This window comes from Molossus molossus, unplaced genomic scaffold, assembly GCF_014108415.1.
Source record: "Molossus molossus isolate mMolMol1 unplaced genomic scaffold, mMolMol1.p scaffold_m16_p_33, whole genome shotgun sequence".
NCBI classification, from domain to species: domain Eukaryota; kingdom Metazoa; phylum Chordata; class Mammalia; order Chiroptera; family Molossidae; genus Molossus; species Molossus molossus.
In genome coordinates this window covers 720113-741398 of record NW_023425370.1, presented here as the reverse complement: position 1 = coordinate 741398, position 21286 = coordinate 720113, and the positions used below count along the sequence as shown (strand labels likewise).

Sequence of the window (21286 nt, the reverse complement as noted above, 5' to 3'; positions counted from 1 at the left end):
CCTCAGAGATATGGAGAGGGTGTTGCATCCAAAAACAAGAACAAGAGGCTATAAAGAAAACACTCAAGCCCTGGCCGGTTTGTCTCAGCGGTTAGAGCGTCGGCCTGCAGTCCAGAGAGACCTGGGTTTGGTTCCCGCTAAGGGCATGTACCTCAGTTGTAGTGCGTGGTTGGTTGTGCGGGTGGCAGCCACTCGATGTGTCCCTTTGATGTCGATGTTTCTCTTTCTCTCTCTTCCTCTCTCCCCCTCCCACTCTATCTGAACAAAAAAAGGAAAAAAATGTCCTCAGGTGAGGATTAAAAAAAAGAAAAGACAACGCTCAGCAAATGAGAAAGAGAGCCTTCAAATGAAAAATATGAGAGGACAATGAACAATTCAATAGAAGGGTTGAAAGACAAAGTTGAAATCTTCCAAAATGTATAACAATAAAACCAGATAGCTTGAAAACAGAAAATGTAATCATTATCATGCTGGCTAATACTGCTGCCCAGACATCTCCATGATGAGAGGATGAAAGGGTGGACGGCAAGGGTTCACGGGTGAGGAGGCCACAAGCACCCATGCTCTGGTGGCAGCTTCCCCTGTGAAACTGATATGTAATGTGGCATTCAGAGTGCTTGTGGCTGAGCACTGGTTCTCATTACACACCTCATCTCATGCAATCCTTACAACAACCCCTGGAGTGGGCACTACTACCCCATTTTTACAGATGAGGGAATGAAGGCACAGAGCAGTATCATGTAGCAGGAAGCAGAATGGCTCTGGAGCCTAGGCCCTTAATCACCACATATTGCACCTCACAAAAGATAAGTCCACATCTAAATGACAAGAGCTCCAGAAACAAAGGAGAGGGGAGAAATCAGCAAGAAAACAAGTAAAAAAAAAAAAAAAATTCTAGAACCAAAGGGATGGGATCTCTAGACAATAGATGGAAGAGGTCTACATCAAGACATGTCACTGAGAATTCCCAAAGCACCGGGGCAAAGATCAAGAGTGACACCGGAGAGAGAGAGAGACAGACAAAGAGGGAATAAAGGGTCAGAATTCAGAAAGGCACGGAGTTCTTGGCACTAGAAGAAAAGACGATACCTTGCATGTCTTAGGAAGAAATGACTCAGCCTAGCCAAACTTTTGTACCTGGTCACACCGATGAGCAGATGTGAGAATTCAATAAGAACAAATAGGCAAAGACCATGACTTTCCATGCATCCTCTCCCAGGAAACTTGGAGAATTTGCTTCCTCAAACAGGGTAAACAAGGGAAGGGGAAAGCATGGAATCCAGAGACCAGAGGAGCTCCAAGATGCTGGTGAAGGAGTAAGCCATGCTGACACCATGCCAGAGGCCCAAGAACAAGCAGCCCGGGACAGAGCATGGGCATGGGAGGGCTCCAGGAGAAGAAACTGAGCAGTCATTTATGCAGTGAATCCCAAATATTGAGAGAAGGTTCACCCTTCTGCAGGAGAATGTAAGGATGAATTGAGACATGTATAGAAACTAAGTAAACAAACAAAAAAGGCAATTAACTCCAGGGAATACAAAAAGTTGTGCAAGAAGGCAAATATAATCCTCGAACATCTTTTTTTTTTTTTTTGTCATCCTCACCCAAGGATATTTTTCCATTTTTTGTTCAGGTAGGGTGGGAGGGAGAGAAAGGAACAAAGAGAGAGAAAAACATCGACGTGAAAGGGACACATCAAGTGGTTGCCACCCGCACAACCAACCAGGGCCAGGACAAACTGCAACTGAGGTACGTGCTCTTAGTGGGAACCGAACCCGGGTCTCTCCGGACCGCAGGCCGATGCTCTAACTGCTGAGCCAAACCGACCAGGGCCTCGAACATCTTGTTCACTGCTAAAACCTGTGGTAATGACGCTGTAATAATACTCATCATTCTGAGATAATACTGGGTCAGGGGATTAAGGCCAGTGACCCCTCCTTCCCCAGAGGACACCAGCAGGGCACACCAAATGTAAAATAAATTAAAAATCAGTAAAAGCATGTGTGTGGTTTTGTGAAACATGGATTTTAAATGACTGAAGAAACGGCTAAGAGTGAATTTGGAAAGGATCAGGGTTGCAGACTATATTTATTGCTTATTTATTATTCACTTAAAAAATTCTTTAAAAAATAATATGCATATAACCTTGATAAAAGTTGACATGAAAACCTCAACATAGACTTTTGTTTCAAATTTTTTCTTTTCTTTATTGATTCTAGAGAGGAAGGGAGAGATAGAAACATCGATGAAAGAGAACATCGATTGGCCACCTCCTGCATGTCCCCCACTGGGGATTCGGCCCACAACCTGGGCATGTGCCCTGACTGGAAATTGAACAGGCGACCTCTTGGTGCAGGGTCAACACTCAACCACTGAGTCACACTGGCCAGGCTTAACATAGGCTTGATTAAACGAAGCAGTGGTAGTATGGAGAGTTCTGAGTTCAGTTTAATCACTGGTACAATCTGTTACTCATTTGACATAAAACTGTTTTAAGACGATGTGAATCAGTTTAGCATCAGAATTTCCAACTAGGCATGTAAGTCATTTTAGATTTGTAATTTTAGGTTGAAAGGTGTGAGAACTTGAATAATTTTGTAGTGTCGAAATGTTTATGATAACTTGAGATTCACTATATTTACACTTAATTATTTGATATGCCTTGTAAGTTTGTTTTGTCTTGGGTTTTGGTAAGGGCGATGTGGCAGGTGGAATAACAATGCCACCCCCCCACATCCCCCCCGCCAAGACATCCATGCCCTAATCCCCAGAACCTGTGAACGTTATTGAAATAGGGAGACTATCCTGGATTATCCATCCAAGTAGACTCAACCTAATTACATGAAGCTTTTCTGGCTGCAGAAAACCACAGACAGATGTTCATGAGAAAGACTTGACTCCCTGTCACTGGCTTTGACGATGGAGGGTGGGGCCACGAGCCAAGGGACGCAGCAGCCTCTGGAGGCTGAGAGTGGCCTTCAGGTGCAGCAGGCCAGCCACGGGGACCTTGGCCCGACCACCGCCAGGAAATTAATTCCTGCCCAGCGCCAGTGTCCAGCACTGCGCAGTGCCTGACACCACAAGCCAAACACCAACCTGAAGGAGCAGGAACCGGATTCTCCCCTAGAATTCCCAGAAAGAAGTGCAGCTGACTAATGCCTTGGTTTTAGTCTGATGAGACCTGGGCCAGACTTCTGACCTACAGAACCATAATAAATTGGGTGGTTTTAAGCCACTAAATTTGTGGTAAATTATTGTAGCAGCAATAGGCAGCTGATACAGTGGTGAGCTTTCTCAGTTTGGCATTTGAAGCGCTTAAAATGAACCCCGATGAGTGCACTAAATGTATACATGCAATTAAAAATGTTCGAGAGTGTTTACATTAGAACACGGAGGGGAGGTGACCCAAGAGAACTGAGTCCAGGGCAATGGGGGGGGGCAGGACCCTGGGAGGCAGCTGCCATGGGAGGCGGTGACGGAGGTCACTGGAGGGGTGGTTAGTTTGGAGGAGACACAGTGAGGAGTAGGAAGGAAATCTGACCTGACTCCTCCAGGCCAGGGAAGATGGGAGAGAAAAGAGCCCTTTGGAGGGGGCTGCAGGGGCCAGAGGAGTGTTTACAGAAGGAGAGCTGGCCCCAGCCTCAGAGCAGTGCAAACTCAGAGGGGCTCCGGGGTGGGTCTGCAGTAGACATCGGATGGGGTGCAAGACCACACGGTGCTGGGAACAGAGGCGGTGTCTGCCGCCTGCTTCTCCCGCCAGGTCATGGTCCTGCTCAGTACCCTGCGCCCACCTGACGCCTGCAGGTGCCTTACCACTGACTGGAGGTGGGGGTCCTTGTGTGGGTCTGTGGTGCCCCCCAACAGTGGCTCCCTGAAGGGCAGCCTCCCCCATTTGGAGGGCTCAGCCACTGACCAGACAGCTTGGGAGCTGGGTGAGCCTCCGGGCCAGCAAATGGAGGACATGGAAAGGAACGCTGAGCTGCGGAGGAAGGGCTGGGTGAGGAGTCCTGGTCCTAAGGATGTGTGTGGCCTGGTCACCTCCCCCACCCCACTGATGGGCTCCCTGGTGGGCCCACCCCACCCCCCTCACCCCCACACCAGGGCCTCTCAGCAGCTGTGCAAGGCAGATGGACGCTCCTCACTAGCAGGCGTTTGGTCCTCAGCCCCGAGGCACACAGGCAGAAGGCAGCCCTGATCCCAGACCCTTGGCACCCAGCTTCCCCAGGGGGGCCGCCAGGCGCCCGGTCACTGAGCTCCGCGGTACTTGAGGAAGGTGCTCTCCAGGAAGGCAGCCAGCTTAGTCCGGTCATCCTGCAGGGCGGGAGGTTGGCATGGGGGGGACAGGGCTCGGCCCACCTTTTGCCCTCCCAGCCTGGCCATGCCCGACCTGCACACCTCGTGGACAAAGCCGTAGTGCACGAGCTCAGCGGCGAGGTCCTGGGCGCTGTCGGCTGTGGCAGGGCGCAGGCAGGGGCATGGGGGGCGAGGCATGAGGCTACCGCGCCACCCGAGCCCACCCGGGCCCAGGGTCCCCATCCAGGTCCCTGCCCAGCCTACTTGGGAGCAGGTCGTAAGTGAGTTGCCGGTGCAGCCGGTCCTCCAGCACCAGAAGCAGAGTGAGCTGGGAAGGCAGGAGGGCAAGGTCGGCTCCGCAGTCCGCCCCACCCCTCCCCTCCGCTCCCCTCCCCCACCGTATGCTCCGTTTGCCCAGCCTGGGGCCCTGCTCACATGCCAGCGTGCCTTGTCCTCACTTCTCTCCAGGTTACACTGCATCTGGATCACCTAGGGGTGGTGGGAGCCCAAGGTCACCCACAAAGGCTCATACTCAGCAACTGAGGAGCAAGAGCAGATGTACCTCAAAGGGCCCAGAGGGGCAGTAAGGATTGGAAATGGGGACAATCTCTATGGGGAGCCTAGAAGGCACCTCTCACTGAAGGATGAACAGGAGTTTTCACAGGTGGAGAGAACACCTGAACTAAGAGGGAGCTGTGGGAAGCAGGGGAAGACAGAGTCAGCAGAAGCACAGGACACCAGAGGACAGCAGGCTGAGGATCCCCACGATCTCTGTGGGCAGCTGTGGCTGTTAGGACACAAATTCTGGCTGCAGTGTGGAGAGGAGCCTCGAGGAAGGAGGCCGGGGTGGGGAGGGACTGGAGAGCATCCAGGTGGGAATGGAGGCTGGGGTGGGGAGAGACTGTAGGAGCATCCAGGTGAGGAAAGAGGCTGGGGTGGGGAGGGACTAGAGAGCATCCAGGTAGGGAATGGAGGCTGGGGTGGGGAGGGACTGGAGAGCATCCAGGTGGGAATGGAGGCTGGGGTGGGGAGGGACTGGAGAGCATCCAGGTGGGAATGGAGGCTGGGGTGGGGAGGGACTGGAGAGCATCCAGGTGGGAATGGAGGCTGGGGTGGGGAGAGACTGGAGGAGCATCCAGGTGGGGAATGGAGGCTGGGGTGGGGAGGGACTGGAGAGCATCCAGGTGGGAATGGAGGCTGGGTGGGGAGGGACTGGAGAGCATCCAGGTAGGAATGGAGGCTGGGGTGGGGAGGGACTGGAGAGCATCCAGGTGGGAATGGAGGCTGGGGTGGGGAGAGACTGTAGGAGCATCAAGGTGGGGAATGGAGGCTGGGGTGGGGAGAGACTGGAGGAGCATCCAGGTGGGGAATGGAGGCTGGGGTGGGGAGGGACTGGAGAGCATCCAGGGGGGAATGGAGGCTGGGGTGGGGAGAGACTGTAGGAGCATCAAGGTGGGGAATGGAGGCTGGGGTGGGGAGAGACTGGAGGAGCATCCAGGTGGGGAATGGAGGCTGGGGTGGGGAGGGACTGGAGGAGCATCCAGGTGGGAATGGAGGCTGGGGTGGGGAGAGACTGGAGAGCATCCAGGTGGGAATGGAGGCTGGGGTGGGGAGGGACTGGAGAGCATCCAGGTGGGAATGGAGGCTGGTGTGGGAGGGACTGGAGAGAATCCAGGTGGGAATGGAGGCTGGGTGGGGAGGGACTGGAAGGAGCATCCAGGTGGGAATGGAGGCTGGGGTGGGGAGGGACTGGAGAGCATCCAGGTGGGAATGGAGGCTGGGTGGGGAGGGACGGAGGAGCATCCAGGTAGGAATGGAGGCTTGGGGTGGGGAGGGACTGGAGGAGCATCCAGGTGGGAATGGAGGCTGGGGTGGGGAGGGACTGGAGAGCATCCAGGTGGGAATGGAGGCTGGGGTGGGGAGGGACTGGAGGAGCATCCAGGTAGGAATGGAGGCTGGGGTGGGGAGGGACTGGAGGAGCATCCAGGTGGGAATGGAGGCTGGGGTGGGGAGGGACTGGAGAGCTCCAGGTGGAATGGAGGCTGGGTGGGGAGGGACTGGAGGAGCATCCAGGTAGGGAATGGAGGCTGGGGTGGGGAGGGACTGGAGGAGCATCCAGGTGGGAATGGAGGCTGGGGTGGGGAGGGACTGAGGAGCATCCAGGTGGGAATGGAGGCTGGGGGTGGGAGGGACTGAGGAGCATCCAGGTGGGAATGGAGGCTGGGGTGGGGAGGGACTGGAGGAGCATCCAGGTGGGAATGGAGGCTGGGGGGGGAGGGACTGGAGAGCATCCAGGTGGGAATGGAGGCTGGGGTGGGAGGGACTGGAGAGCATCCAGGTGGGAATGGAGGCTGGGGTTGGGAGGGACTGGAGGAGCATCCAGTGGGAATGGAGGCTGGGGTGGGGAGGGACTGGAGGAGCATCCAGGTGGGAATGGAGGCTGGTGTGGGAGGGACTGGAGAGCATCCAGGTGGGAATGGAGGCTGGTGTGGGAGGGACTGGAGAGCATCCAGGTGGGAATGGAGGCTGGGGTGGGGAGGGACTGGAGGAGCATCCAGGTGGGAATGGAGGCTGGTGTGGGAGGGACTGGAGGAGCATCCAGGTGGGAATGGAGGCTGGGGTGGGGAGGGACTGGAGGAGCATCCAGGTGGGAATGGAGGCTGGTGTGGGGAGGGACTGGAGGAGCATCCAGGTGGGAATGGAGGCTGGTGTGGGAGGGACTGGAGAGCATCCAGGTGGGAATGGAGGCTGGGGTGGGGAGGGACTGGAGAGCATCCAGGTGGGAATGGAGGCTGGGGTGGGGAGGGACTGGAGGAGCATCCAGGTGGGAATGGAGGCTGGGGTGGGGAGGGACTGGAGAGCATCCAGGTGGGAATGGAGGCTGGGGTGGGGAGGGACTGGAGGAGCATCCAGGTGGGAATGGAGGCTGGGGTGCGGAGGGACTGGAGAGCATCCAGGTGGGAATGGAGGCTGGGGTGGGGAGGGACTGGAGGAGCATCCAGGTGGGAATGGAGGCTGGTGTGGGAGGGACTGGAGAGCATCCAGGTAGGGAATGGAGGCTGTGTGTGGGAGGGACTGGAGAGCATCCAGGTGGAATTGAGGCTGGGGTGGGGAGGGACAGGGAGCATCCTGTGGGAATGGAGGCTGGGGTGGGGGAGGGACTGGAGGAGCATCCAGGTGGGATGGGAGGCTGGGGTGGGGAGGGACTGGAGAGCATCCAGGTGGGAATGGAAGCTGGGGTGGGGAGGGACTGGAGAGGCATCCAGGTGGGAATGGAGGCTGGGGTGGGGAGGGACTGGAGAGCATCCAGGTGGGAATGGAGCTGGGTGGGGAGCGCTGGAGGAGCAGCCAGGTGGGAATGGAGGCTGGGGTGGGGAGGGGCTGAGAGCATCCAGGTGGGAATGAGGCTGGGGTGGGGGAGGGGACTGGAGCATCCAGGTGGGAATGGAGGCTGGGGTGTGGGAGGGACTGGAGAGCATCCAGGTGGGAAGGAGGCTGGGGTGGGGAGGGACTGGAGGAGCATCCAGGTGGGAATGGAGGCTGGGGTGGGGAGCGACTGGAGGAGCATCCAGGTGGGAATGGAGGCTGGGGTGGGGAGGGACTGGAGAGCATCCAGGTGGGAATGGAGGCTGGGGTGGGGAGGGACTGGAGGAGCATCCAGGTGGGAATGGAGGCTGGGGTGGGGAGGGACTGGAGAGCATCCAGGTGGGAATGGAGGCTGGGGGTGGGGAGGGACTGGAGAGCATCCAGGTGGGAATGGAGGCTGGGTGGGGAGGGACTGGAGAGCATCCAGGTGGGAATGGAGGCTGGGGTGGGGAGCGACTGGAGGAGCATCCAGGTGGGAATGGAGGCTGGGGTGGGGAGGGACTGGAGAGCATCCAGGTGGGAATGGAGGCTGGGGTGGGGAGGGACTGGAGGAGCATCCAGGTGGGAAGGGAGGCTGGGGTGGGGAGGGACTGGAGAGCATCCAGGTGGGGAATGGAGGCTGGGGTGGGGAGGGACTGGAGAGCATCCAGGTGGGAATGGAGGCTGGGGTGGGGAGCGACTGGAGGAGCATCCAGGTGGGATGGAGGCTGGGGGTGGGAGGGACTGGAGAGCATCCAGGTGGGAATGGAGGCTGGGGTGGGGAGGGACTGGAGAGCATCCAGGTGGGGAATGGAGGCTGGGGTGGGGAGGGACTGGAGAGCATCCAGGTGGGAATGGAGGCTGGGGTGGGGAGGGACTGGAGAGCATCCAGGTGGGGAATGGAGGCTGGGGTGGGGAGGGACTGGAGAGCATCCAGGTGGGAATGCAGGCTGGGGTGGGAGGGACTGGAGAGCATCCAGGTGGGAATGGAGGCTGGGGTGGGGAGCGACTGGAGAGCATCCAGGTGGGGAAGGAGGCTGGGGTGGGGAGGGACTGGAGGAGAATCCAGGTGGGAATGGAGGCTGGTGTGGGGAGGGACTGGAGAGCATCCAGGTGGGGAAGGAGGCTGGTGTGGGGAGGGACTGGAGAGCATCCAGGTGGGGAAGGAGGCTGGGGTGGGGAGGGACTGGAGAGCATCCAGGTGGGAATGGAGGCTGGGGTGGGGAGCGACTGGAGAGCAAACCAGGTGGGAATGGAGGCTGGGGTGGGGAGGGACGGGAGAGCATCCAGGTGGGAATGGAGGCTGGGGTGGGGAGGGACTGGAGGAGAATCCAGGTGGGAATGGAGGCTGGGGTGGGGAGGGACTGGAGAGCATCCAGGTGGGAATGGAGGCTGGGGTGGGGAGAGACTGGAGGAGCATCCAGGTGGGAATGGAGGCTGGGGTGGGGAGCGACTGGAGGAGCATCCAGGTGGGAATGGAGGCTGAGGTGGGAGGGACAGGAGAGCATCCAGGTGGGAATGGAGGCTGGGGTGGGGAGGGACTGGAGAGCATCCAGTGGGGAATGGAGGCTGGGGTGGGGAGGGACTGGAGAGCATCCAGGTGGGAATGGAGGCTGGGGTGGGAGCGACTGGAGGAGCATCCAGGTGGGAATGGGAGGGTGAGGTGGGAGGGACTGGAGAGCATCCAGGTGGGAATGGAGGCTGGGGTGGGAGGGACTGGAGAGCATCCAGGTGGGAATGGAGCTGGGGTGGGGAAGCGACTGGAGCCTCCAGTGGGGAAGGAGGCTGGTGTGGGGAGGGGACTGGAGGAGAATCCAGGTGGGGAATGGAGGCTGGTGTGGGGAGGGACTGGAGAGCATCCAGGTGGGGAAGGAGGCTGGTGTTGGGGAGGGACTGGAGAGCATCCAGGTGGGGAAGGAGCTGGGGTGGGGAGGGACTGGAGAGGCATCCAGGTGGGAATGGAGGCTGGGGTTGGGAGCGACTGGAGAGCATCCAGGTGGGAATGGAGGCTGGGGTGGGGAGGGACTGGAGAGCATCCGGTGGGAATGGAGTGCTGGGGTGGGGAGGGACTGGAGAGAATCCAGGTGGGAATGGAGGCTGGGGGTGGGGAGGGACTGGAGAGCATCCAGGTGGGAATGGAGGCTGGGGTGGGGAGAAGACTGGAGAGCATCCAGGGTGGGAATGGAGGCTGGGGTGGGGAGGGACTGGAGGAGAATCCAGGTGGGAATGGAGGCTGGGGTGGGGAGGGACTGGAGGAGCATCCAGGTGGGAATGGAGGCTGGGGTGGGGAGGGACTGGAGAGCATCCAGGTGGGAATGGAGGCTGGGGTGGGGAGAGACTGGAGGAGCATCCAGGGTGGGAATGGAGGCTGGGGTGGGGAGGGACTGGAGAGCATCCAGGTGGAATGGAGGCTGGGGTGGGGAGAGACTGGAGAGCATCCAGGTGGGAATAGGAGGCTGGGGTGGGGAGGGACTGGAGGAGCATCCAGGTGGGAATGGAGGCTGGGGGGTGGGGAGGGACTGGAGAGCATCCAGGTGGGAATGGAGGCTGGGGTGGGGAGGGACTGGAGAGCATCCAGGTGGGAATGGAGGCTGGGGTGGGGAGGGACTGGAGAGCATCCAGGTGGGAATGGAGGCTGGGGTGGGGAGCGACTGGAGGAGCATCCAGGTGGGAATGGAGGCTGGGGTGGGGAGGGACTGGAGAGCATCCAGGTGGGAATGGAGGCGGGGGTGGGGAGGGAATGGAGGAGCATCCAGGTGGGAATGGAGGCTGGGGTGGGGAGGGACTGGAGAGCATCCAGGTGGGGAATGGAGGCTGGTGTGGGGAGGGACTGGAGAGCATCCAGGTGGGAATGGAGGCGGGGGGGGGGGAGCGACTGGAGGAGCATCCAGGTGGGAATGGAGGCTGAGGTGGGAGGGACTGGAGAGCATCCAGGTGGGAATGGAGGCTGGGGTGGGAGGGACTGGAGAGCATCCAGGTGGGGAATGGAGGCTGGGGTGGGGAGGGACTGGAGAGCATCCAGGTGGGAATGGAGGCTGGGGTGGGGAGCGACTGGAGGAGCATCCAGGTGGGAATGGAGGCTGAGGTGGGAGGGACTGGAGAGCATCCAGGTGGGAATGGAGGCTGGGGTGGGAGGGACTGGAGAGCATCCAGGTGGGAATGGAGGCTGGGGTGGGGAGCGACTGGAGAGCATCCAGGTGGGGAAGGAGGCTGGTGTGGGGAGGGACTGGAGGAGAATCCAGGTGGGAATGGAGGCTGGTGTGGGGAGGGACTGGAGAGCATCCAGGTGGGGAAGGAGGCTGGTGTGGGAGGGACTGGAGAGCATCCAGGTGGGGAAAGGAGGCTGGGGTGGGGGAGGGACTGGAGAGCATCCAGGTGGGAATGGAGGCTGGGGTGGGGAGCGACTGGAGGAGCATCCAGGTGGGAATGGAGGCTGGGGTGGGGAGGGACTGGAGAGCATCCAGGTAGGAATGGAGGCTGGGGTGGGGAGGGACTGGAGGAGCATCCAGGTGGGGAATGGAGGCTGGGGTGGGAGGGACTGGAGGAGCATCCAGGTGGGAATGGAGGCTGGGGTGGGGAGGGACTGGAGGAGCATCCAGGTGGGAATGGAGGCTGGGGTGGGGAGGGACTGGAGAGCATCCAGGTGGGAATGGAGGCTGGGGGGGGGAGGGACTGGAGAGCATCCAGGTGGGAATGGAGGCTGGGGTGGGGAGGGACTGGAGGAGCATCCAGGTGGGAATGGAGGCTGGGGGGGTGGGGAGGACTGGCGGAGCATCCAGGTGGGAATGGAGGCTGGTGTGGGGAGGGACTGGAGGAGCATCCAGGTGGGAATGGAGGCTGGTTTGGAGGGACTGGAGAGCATCCAGGTGGGAATGGAGGCTGGGTGGGGAGGGACTGGAGGAGCATCCAGGTGGGAATGGAGGCTGGGGTGGGGAGGGACTGGAGAGCATCCAGGTGGGAATGGAGGCTGGGGTGGGGAGGGACTGGAGGAGCATCCAGGTGGGAATGGAGGCTGGGGTGGGGAGGGACTGGAGAGCATCCAGGTGGGAATGGAGGCTGGGGTGGGGAGGACTGGAGGAGCATCCAGGGGGGAATGGAGGCTGGGGTGCGGAGGGACTGGAGAGCATCCAGGTGGAAATGGAGGCTGGGGTGGGGAGGGACTGGAGGAGCATCCAGGTGGGAATGGAGGCTGGTGTGGGGAGGGACTGAGGAGCATCCAGGGTGGGAATGAGAGCTGGTGTGGGAGGGACTGGAGGAGCATCCAGGTGGGAATGGAGGCTGGTGTGGGGAGGGACTGGAGGAGCATCCAGGTGGGAATGAGGCTGGTGTGGGAGGGACTGGAGGAGCATCCAGGTGGGAATGGAGGCTGGGGTGGGAGGGACTGGAGGAGCATCAGGTTGGAATGGAGGCTGGGGTGGGGAGGGACTGGAGGAGCATCCAGGTGGGAATGGAGGCTGGGTGGGGAGGGACTGGAGAGCATCCAGGTGGGAATGGAGGCTGGGGTGGGGAGGGACTGGAGGAGCATCCAGGTGGGAATGGAGGCTGGGGTGCGGAGGGGACTAGGAGAGCATCCAGGTGGGAATGGAGGCTGGGGTGGGAGGGACTGGAGGAGCATCCAGGTGGGAATGGAGGCTGGTGTGGGAGGGACTGGAGAGCATCCAGGTAGGGAATGGAGGCTGGTGTGGGAGGGACTGGAGGAGCATCCAGGTGGGAATGGAGGCTGGGGTGGGGAGGGACTGGAGGAGCATCCAGGTGGGAATGGAGGCTGGTGTGGGAGGGACTGGAGAGCATCCAGGTGGGAATGGAGGCTGGGGGGGAGGGACTGGAGGAGCATCCAGGTGGGGAATGGAGGCTGGGTGTGGGAGGGACTGGAGATCATCCCAGGTAGGGAATGGGAGGCTGGGTGGGGAGCGGACTGGAGGAGCATCCAGGTGGGAATGGAGGCTGAGGGTGGGGAGGGACTGGAGGAGCATCCAGGTGGGAATGGAGGCTGGTGTGGGAGGGACTGGAGAGCTACCAGGTGGGATGGGGCTGGGGTGGGGAGGGACTGGATAGCATCCAGGTGGGGAATGGAGGCTGGTGTGGGAGGGACTGGAGGAGCATCCAGGTGGGAATGGAGGCTGGTGTGGGGAGGACGGGAGGAGCATCCAGGTGGGAATGGAGCTGGGGTGGGGAGCGACTGGAGGAGCAGTCCAGGTGGGATGGAGCTGGGGTGGGATGGCTGGAGAGCAATCCGGTGGGAATGGAGGCTGGGGTGGGGAGCGACTGTAGGAGCATCCAGTGGGAATGGAGGCTGGGGTGGGAGGGACTGGAGAGCATCCAGGTGGGAATGGAGGCTGGGGTGGGGGAGGGACTGGAGAGCATCCAGGTGGGAATGGAGGCTGGGTGGGGAGGGACTGGAGAGCTCCAGGTGGGAATGGAGGCTGGGGGGGGAGCGACTGGAGGGAGCATCCAGGTGGGAATGGAGGCTGGGGTGGGGAGGGACTGGAGAGCATCCAGGTGGGGAAGGAGGCTGGGGTGGGGAGGGACTGGAGAGCATCCAGGTGGGAATGGAGGCTGGGGTGTGGGAGGGACTGGAGGAGCCAGTGGGGAAGGAGGCTGGTGTGGGGAGGGACTGGAGAGCATCCAGGTGGGAATGGAGGCTGGGGTGGTTGAGCGACTGGAGGAGCATCCAGGTGGGAATGGAGGCTGGGGTGGGAGGGACGGGAGAGCATCCAGGTGGGAATGGAGGCTGGGGTGGGGAGGGACTGGAGGAGCATCCAGGTGGGAATGGAGGCTGGGGTGGGGAGGGACTGGAGAGCATCCAGGTGGGAATGGAGGCTGGGGTGGGGAGGGACTGGAGAGCATCCAGGTGGGAATGGAGGAGGGGGGGGAGGGACTGGAGAGCATCCAGGTGGGAATGGGGCTGGTGTGGGGAGCGGACTGGAGGAGCATCCAGGTGGGAATGGAGGCTGGGGTGGGTGAGGGACTGGAGAGCATCCAGGTGGGAATGGAGGCTGGGGTGGGGAGGGACTGGAGGAGCATCCAGGTGTGGAATGAGGCTGGGTGGTGGGGAGGGACTGGAGAGCATCCAGGTGGGGAATGGAGGCTGGGGTGGGGAGGGACTGGAGAGCATCCAGGTGGAAATGGAGGCTGGGGTGGGGGAGCGACTGGAGGAGCATCAGGTGGGAATGGAGGCTGAGGGTGGGAGGGACTGGAGAGCATCCAGGTGGGAATGGAGGCTGGGTGGGGAGGGGACTGAGAGAGCATCCAGGTGGGGAATGGAGGCTGGGGGTGGGGAGGACTGGAGAGCATCCAGGTGGGAATGGAGGCTGAGGTGGGGAGCGACTGGAGGAGCATCCAGGTGGGAATGGAGGCTGAGGTGGGAGGGGACTGGAGAGCATCCAGTGGGATGGAGGCTGGGGGGGAGCGACTGGAGAGCATCCAGGTGGGGAAGGAGGCTGGGGTGGGGAGCGAACTGGAGAGCATCCAGGTGGGGAAGGAGGCTGGTGTGGGGAGGGACTGGAGGAGAATCCAGGTGGGGAATGGAGGCTGGTGTGGGGAGGGACTGGAGAGCATCCAGGTGGGGTAGGAGGCTGGTGTGGGGAGGGACTGGAGAGCATACCAGGTGGGAAGGGAGGCTGGGGTGGGGAGGCGACTGGAGGAGCATCCAGTTGGGAAGGAGGCTGGGTTGGGAGGGACCTGAGAGCCATCCAGGTGGGAATGGAGGCTGGGGTGGGGGAGGGACTGGAGAGCATCCAGGTGGGGAAGGAGGCTGGGTGGGGAGGGACGGGAGAGCAACCCGTTGGGAGGGAGGCTGGTGGTGGGGCAGGACTGGAGAGCATCCGGTGGGAATGGAGGCTGGGTGGGGAGGGACTGGAGAGCATCCAGGGGGGAAGGCGGCGGGGGTGGGGAGGGACTGGAGGAGCATCCAGGTGGGAAGGAGGCTGGGGTGGGGAGAGACTGGAGGAGCACCCAGTGGAATGGAGGCTGGTGGGGAGGGACTGGAGAGCATCGCGGTGGGAATGGAGTCTGGGGTGGGGAGGGACTGGAGAGCATCCAGGTGGGGAAGAGTCTGGGGTTGGGAGGGGACTGGAGAGCATCCAGGTGGGAATGGAGGCTGGTTGGGGAGGGACTGAAGAGCATCCAGGTGGGGAAGGAGGCTGGGGTGGGGAGAGACTGGAGGAGCATCCAGGTGGGAATGGAGGCTGGGGTGGGGAGGGACTGGAGAGCATCCAGGTGGGAATGGAGGCTGGGGTGGGGAGAGACTGGAGAGCATCCAGGTGGGAATGGAGGCTGGGGTGGGGAGGGACTGGAGGAGCATCCAGGTATGGAATGGAGGGGGCCCAGATCTTGGCAGTGACCATGGAGATGCACACAGGGCAAAGCCAAAGCGTCTGGAGCCCAGCTGGTGTGGACATGGAAAGGGAGAGAGAGGACCTGACCAGGAGGAGACCTTGCAGGAGGCAGGGCTGGGAAAACACAATGCCAAGGAGGAGGCCTTGGAGCAGGCCCCAGGACACAAATATCGGAGAGGCAGCCAGCAAGCCAAAGGGGTAGGATCAGAGAGGGTTAGGGGGAGATGAGATTCCCAGACAAAGGCTTTTGGAGCAGGTGGCATCAGGAGGCAGCTTGCATGGAGACAGGCAACAAGGAGTGGAAGGGGGCTGTCTGTAGGGGGCAAGGAGTCTCTAGGAATGGGGGTGTCCCAGCTTCTCTTAACACCTCCCAACCTCCATAGAGGGGTCAGCCAGGACCTGGTTTCTGGCAGCCTGGGGGAGAGCTGGGCTAGGGGCACTCAAAGCCGAGGCACATGAAGGGTACCCCACTGGGCAGTGGACAACAGGATGAGGGGTTCACCTTTCTTGTCTCCGAGTCAAAGGGTTCTGGCGTCGGGGTCTTGGCCTTCTGGGCCTCCTCTGGGGGTGGGGCTAGCACGCGGGGAAGCCCCAGGGGCCGAGCAGCAGCAAAGTTCATCAGTGGGTAGATCCCGTTTCTGGGGACACACTGGGATGTCTGGGGGCTCAGGCCTGGCAGTCACTCACTTCCCAACCCCACTCTAGCTCTCACCTGACGTCCTCTATGAATTTGTCCAGCTCCATGCAGGAGACCTCGGAGTACCTGGCACAGGTATGAGAAGCACATGAGGGTGGCTGTCCAGCCTGCCCTGCCAGTGGGGCAGGACTGAAACCAGCCAGGTGGAAAAGGGAGGCCTTGGGGTGGTAGCTGCTCACCGCCACTGTACGGGGGGCCGGGGGGGCCGGGAGATCTCTGCCAGGACCGCGTGCAGGTCCATTGACTTGGTCTTCTCTTCCACCACGTTCTCAGGCATGAGGTCTGCAGCCACAGGAGCACTCAGGGTGGCGAACCCTGAGCCGCGGGTCCTGCAGGGCCCCCTTCCTTATCCCAACCCCAGGCCCTTGACCCACCCACAGACCACCTGCCCCTCACACTGGTGCTGGATGAAGCAGTGAGCTGCCAGGAGCTTCAGCGAGTGCACCTCGAAGAGCACACGGTGGAAGAGGAGGTTGTGGGCAGAGGGCCTGTGGGCAGGGTCTCGGGCTAGGCAGGAGAGGATGAACTCCTGGGGGTGAGAAAGAAGAGGGCGAAGTTCATGGGGTCTCTGCTTTGGCCCCACAGTGTGAGGAGAAGAAGCCCTCAAGTCCCCAGACCACAGGAGTCCAACTCCCATGGAGCCTTCATGCAGGAATGTGCATAGGGAGAGGTATTGTTAGCAGCCAGGACCTGATCCTACAAACAGGACAGTCAGGCCCCAGGCCAAGAACTTCCTTCAACCCTCACAAAAATCCGGGGTGGGGCGCACACACTGCCTCCCAGTTCACAGAGAAAGTCCCTGGAGTACCAGTGGATCAGCCCAGACTCCGAGGTCGTGTGGCCTACCACAGCCTGCCTCTCTTCTGGGTGCTTCAGCTCAGGCCCAACTGTGGAGGTGACCTTGATGGGTCCCTCCCCACACCCCCATCCATGTCTTGCACAGCCTGCTTCTCTTGTCTACCTTGGCTCCACCTTCCCACCAGCCACATCCAGGCCCCATCACGTCCCTCCCCCATCCTCAGAGGCATGTGGTTAAGCCAGATAGCCCCTCGACTCTGGTCATCGAGGCTGTGGATGCAGCTTTCATCCCATACTCCCTTTGCCCATCCTGCTGCCCACCACGTGTCCCCTCTGCACAAGCTGGGGCCACATCACTTCTAGCCTGTTCCCTGAAAGCTTAAAGGCAAGGACATGGAGTTAGGCAGACCTGATGCAAACACTGGTTCTACTACTTACTCTAGAGCCTTGGGTAAAGTACCTAGCCTCTCTGAGCCTCAGTTTCTTTATCTATAAAATGGGCATCACAATAGTGCCTACACACTATGTCTCTGGTTTCCCTGACCTTAAAATGTGCCCTTAGAGCCTTCAGGCCTGGAACTCAACATGCACTTCAGGTAAGGCCCTCTTGATAGGGGGGCCCTTGTGGAGAGGGGACCTCACATGCCTCAGCAGCACTGACTTGATGCACCTCCAGGCCTAAGGGAAACACTTCACCAGTCCTACCCGGAGAGCAGGCAAACTGCTTACCCGCATGTTAGGGTCGCTTAGTGAGTGCCTGGCACGGGCGATGGCCTCCTCTGTAACCCGGGTGTCTCCATTGGCCTGGATCTCCAGCACAGCCATCTGGGGGCAGGGCCAGGTCAGGCACCAGAAGGTGCGGCACAGGTGAGATGGGGGCGGGCAGCTGGGAGGGGGCTAGGATGCCATGGGGCGGTACCTCCAGCGCACACATCCCAAAGGAGAAGATGTCCACGGCGGTGCGGTCAGCAACCTCTGAAAGAGGGACAGTGAGTCAGGACGGGTGGGGCAGATGCGGCGCTGAGGGAGGGGCCTCCTGCACTCACCGCCATACTCTGGGGGGAAGAAGTGCAGGTTCCGCAGTTCCTCCCGCTCGGCGTGGATGGGGCTTCGGAGATCATCCGGAAGAGCTAGGGCAAGCGCAGAGATGAGTGGAAGGGACTTCTCCACAGTCCTCCATCCCCCAGGGTCCCCACGCACCATTGGAGAAGATGCGGTGCCACACTGCAGGGGGCACGGGGAAGAAAGAGCGGGGTCAATGTGATGAAAAGTCGAGTGTCCTCTTCCCTGGGTTCCCGCGGGTCCCCCAGCCCCGCCCCCCTCCCCGCCCGCACCGGAGCCGATCTTGATGAGGCCGTTGTGCTGTATGAAGATGGTGTCGCTAGTCAGGTTCCCATGGATGATGGGGGGGCTGCAGGCGTGTAGAAAGCTGCGGGGCGAGGGGAGGGGGAGAGCAGGTGGAGCCAGGTCAGGGGGTGCCGGGAGGCCGGACGCAGCTGGGGGCGGGAGGGAGGGTGCATGGGCAAGCCCAGGCCCTCACCTGAGCGCGGACAGGATCTGCGTGCACCAGCGCTTCCAGGCCTGGCAGCGGACGCACTCCGTCGGACCGGCGGGGAGAGGCGGCTGGGCCTGTGGTGTCCCCACCGCAACCGCTCCCCCACCCCTGCTCAACCCCGTTCCTGTCCCCCGAAGCCGCCCCGCGCCCCACACCATCTCCATCCCGGATGGCGCCCTGACCCTGTCCTGTCCTCGACGCCGCCCCCGCTCACTCTCCATACCCGGGCGTTCATGGCCTTGTGGTTCTTCTTGGTCTTTTTGAGGAACTGCTTGAGGCTGCCCGAGGACACATACTCTGTGATGAAGATGACCTGTGGGGTGGACGGGCTCTCCGGCTCTACCAACTATGGGCGGGTGCCCACTGCCGCCCCACCCGCTGGTGCCGCGCCCGCCCCTGTTGTGCCTGTGGCTCACCCTTGCGCGGGCCTCGGAGGCATCCAGCCAATACTTGTGCAGCTTTACGATGTTGGGGTGGTCAACCAGCACCAGCTGTTCAAACATGGTCTGGATCTTCTCCTGGGAAGTTGGGGGGGTGCGGTCACGAGATGGTCACAAGAGGTCGGGTGGGGGGGACGGGGGAGTGGGAGGGTATGCCCAGGCCTCACCTCGTGTGCAGAGAAGGCCTTTCTGTCGCTGAAGTGCAGCTCGTTCCACACCACCTCCACTCCCTCCTCCGTGTCCATGGCCAGGAAGGTGCTCTGGACCCCCGGCATGTTCCCCTGGTTCACCTGGTGGTGGGGTGGGGATATGACTGTGCTGGCAGGTGTTAGGGGAGGCAGTGGGAGCTCAATCTCTGCCTACACCCTTCCCACGGGCCCAAGCCAGCAATGGAGTCCCCAGCCCGCTCTGGGGGGAACCCGAGGGCATCCAGGGGCTGGGCTGAAGGGATCTGAAGCAGGTTGCAGGGGGTTGAGGATGGTCCCCAGGGGCAGGGGGATGTGGTCCTGCCAGACTGGTCATTGGGGAATAAGGGTTCCTCACCAGGACATGGGGGCCAGGCCAAAGGGGTGCAAGAAGGGGGTCGCCTACTGAGGCCGCGGAGAGGCTTCGGGCCTCCCACTCCCCCAACGACCCCCGCACCCGCCCGCGTCGTTCCCACCTGCTCCCGCCGTTTCTGCCAGCGGCCGCACGGGCTTTCTTCCAGGATGTCGCTCTCATCTTCGCTCTCGTCCTCCCTCTCCCGCTCCCGGCCCCGCCTGGGCGCCGGCTCCGGGGCCGCCATGGCTCGGCAGGCCCAGGCCGCCGTCCTCCGTGCTCTCCGCCGCCGCCGCCGCCCGCCCCGGCCCCGCGCACAGACACCTAGCCAGGAGCGGAGCCGCCGCCGCCTTGAGCCACGACCTGGGCTCCGGGAATTGGGCGGCGCGGGCGCGCGCCCCGAGAGGTGGAGCCTGCCCGCCCCTCCGGAGCCGCCTCCTCGGACTAGAGCCCGAGTGGAGCTTCCCCGCGTTGGGCTGAGCCCGCGCGGCGGCGGGAGAAGGCCCCGCCTGTCGGCGTCTGCGGCCGGGCTCCCGCCGGGCCCCCCCTCGAGCCACGCCCGACCAGGGCCCCGCCCCACAGAAGCCCCGCCCCGCCCCGCCCTAGGCCCCGTCCATCCCGGGCTAAGGCCCGCCGCGCGACGCCGGTCCCGAGACTCCCGCCGCGCGAGCCTCCAACCTTAAACCCCGCCGGACAAAGCTCCGCCCCCTGTTAGGTCGACCTCGCGATAGGCCCCGCCCACCCAGGCCAAGGCCCGCCTCTCAGGCCCCGCCCCGGCTTAGGCCTCACCTGTCCTGTCAACGCCGCTCCCCGAGATCCCCCCGGCCAAACGCGCACCCGTCCCATGTACGGTCGTGCGCCGAACTAGGCCGTCTAACTGCGGGCTCTCGGTGCCCCGGCCAGGCCCTGCGGGGTCCCGGAGCCCCGCAGCCCCGCCTACCTCTGGCTCACGCTCAGCCCCGCCCCGCTCGGCCCCGCCCCGCTCGGGCCTCTCCGCGGACAAGCCTCCGCCCTCAAGCTCTGTCTGACACGGGGCCCCGCCCAACCCTGCCTAGGGCTCCGCCCACCCGGCGGCGCGCGCTGGAGTGGCGTGGTCCGGGGCCGGCCTCCTGCTTCTCCAGGCCAGGGCCTCTCCAGAGGGGGTCCCCGGACCCACGCGAACCGAGCAGCCCGGCCTCACGGGGTTTAGCGCGGCCTGGAGCTGCGTCCGTCGGGGTCGCCCTGGGGCCTGCGCGGACCGGGCCCGGCTAGGGGTCGCGGGAACCGCCCCAGCCCCGCTCTTGGAGTTGCGCGTTCTCCCGCACCGCTTCCCTACCCAGCTCTGTCACGCACGTCCGGGAACCCGGGCTTCCCCCTAGCGTGGACCTAGCGTGGACCCTGTGTGGAGTGGGGTCTGGGGCAGCCCACTCGGCCTGGGGTTGCTCCCTTGGGGGCTGGGGGAATGCCTGGGACCGGGCGGCTGGGAGGGCAGCGCACGGAGTACCTGGGAGAGTCAGTGAAGGTAACAAAAAGCTACACAAACAGGCTGCCTGTTGACTTATTTATGACCCCAAACCTCCCATTGGCCGCTGGTTCAGTGCTTTCCCTTACCCTGGAACAGTGGAGCCATGGGGGGTGCCCCAGCCCAACTCACATGTAGCCCCCTTTTCCCAGGAGGCTCTCCACACCACTGCCTCCAGCCACATTAACAAGGGACCAGCTCTAGAATTCTCATCTAAATCCCCCTTTACCCCACAACCCCCACTTCTCATGGCCTCCTCCTGGTCACACCAGCTGATTCCTCACCTACGCTTCATGTTCTCTTTTTAGACAGAAAGAAGAGGACGCGTGCTTGCCTCCTCTCACATGTAACTTCAACACGGAACCCCTGCTTCTCCATCTCTGTGCAATGGCCTTCAGCCCCAGTGGTCTCTCAAAGTCCCTTGGGACACCTTCTTTTTCCCGGCCTTCAGCATCCCAGCATTTGACCCCTTTCAGGACCAGCATGGTCACAGGCCACTGCAGCTGCTGTTCCTCTGCTCCAGGTTTCCATCTTGCTCCAGGGCAAGCCTGCAAAATGTCACTCACCTGCCCCAACTAGACCTGTCCAATCAACGACTGACGTTCTAGCCTCATCCGGGAGGCTCTGAGCATGACCCAACCGCAACAGTTCAGAGACTGTTCTGAGACACGGTTCTATGTTGTCTGTCCTAGCTTTTCCATACTTATTTTCCTCATTTAATCTTTGATGTGTACTATGAGGATATACAGTTTTGTGGATGAACATTCAAATATGTGAAATCAA

At 61.4% G+C, this 21286-nt stretch overlaps 1 protein-coding gene across 3 annotated transcripts; it reads right to left on the bottom strand.

Annotated features, from left to right (window-relative positions):
- Positions 1 to 4097: 4097 nt before the first annotated feature.
- Positions 4098 to 19375, bottom strand: NRBP2 (nuclear receptor binding protein 2). Of its 3 annotated transcripts, XM_036281279.1 has the most exons (18): positions 19127 to 19375; positions 18633 to 18755; positions 18442 to 18543; positions 18249 to 18338; positions 18011 to 18051; positions 17805 to 17899; positions 17671 to 17694; positions 17517 to 17600; positions 17390 to 17445; positions 17200 to 17295; positions 16069 to 16201; positions 15852 to 15954; positions 15688 to 15738; positions 15478 to 15613; positions 4729 to 4782; positions 4558 to 4621; positions 4396 to 4451; positions 4098 to 4311 (listed from the first exon to the last, which is right to left on the bottom strand). In XM_036281279.1, exons 1-18 carry the CDS (start codon positions 19247 to 19249, stop codon positions 4246 to 4248), a joined length of 1497 nt encoding a protein of 498 aa, XP_036137172.1. In that variant the 5' UTR covers positions 19250 to 19375; the 3' UTR covers positions 4098 to 4245. The 3 variants fall into 3 exon arrangements, with proteins under 3 accessions (XP_036137172.1, XP_036137171.1, XP_036137173.1); XM_036281280.1 differs by lacking the exon at positions 4396 to 4451 and having other exon boundaries at positions 4255 to 4311; positions 19127 to 19250; XM_036281278.1 differs by having other exon boundaries at positions 18011 to 18543; positions 19127 to 19250.
- Between the last annotated feature and the right edge of the window lie 1911 nt (positions 19376 to 21286).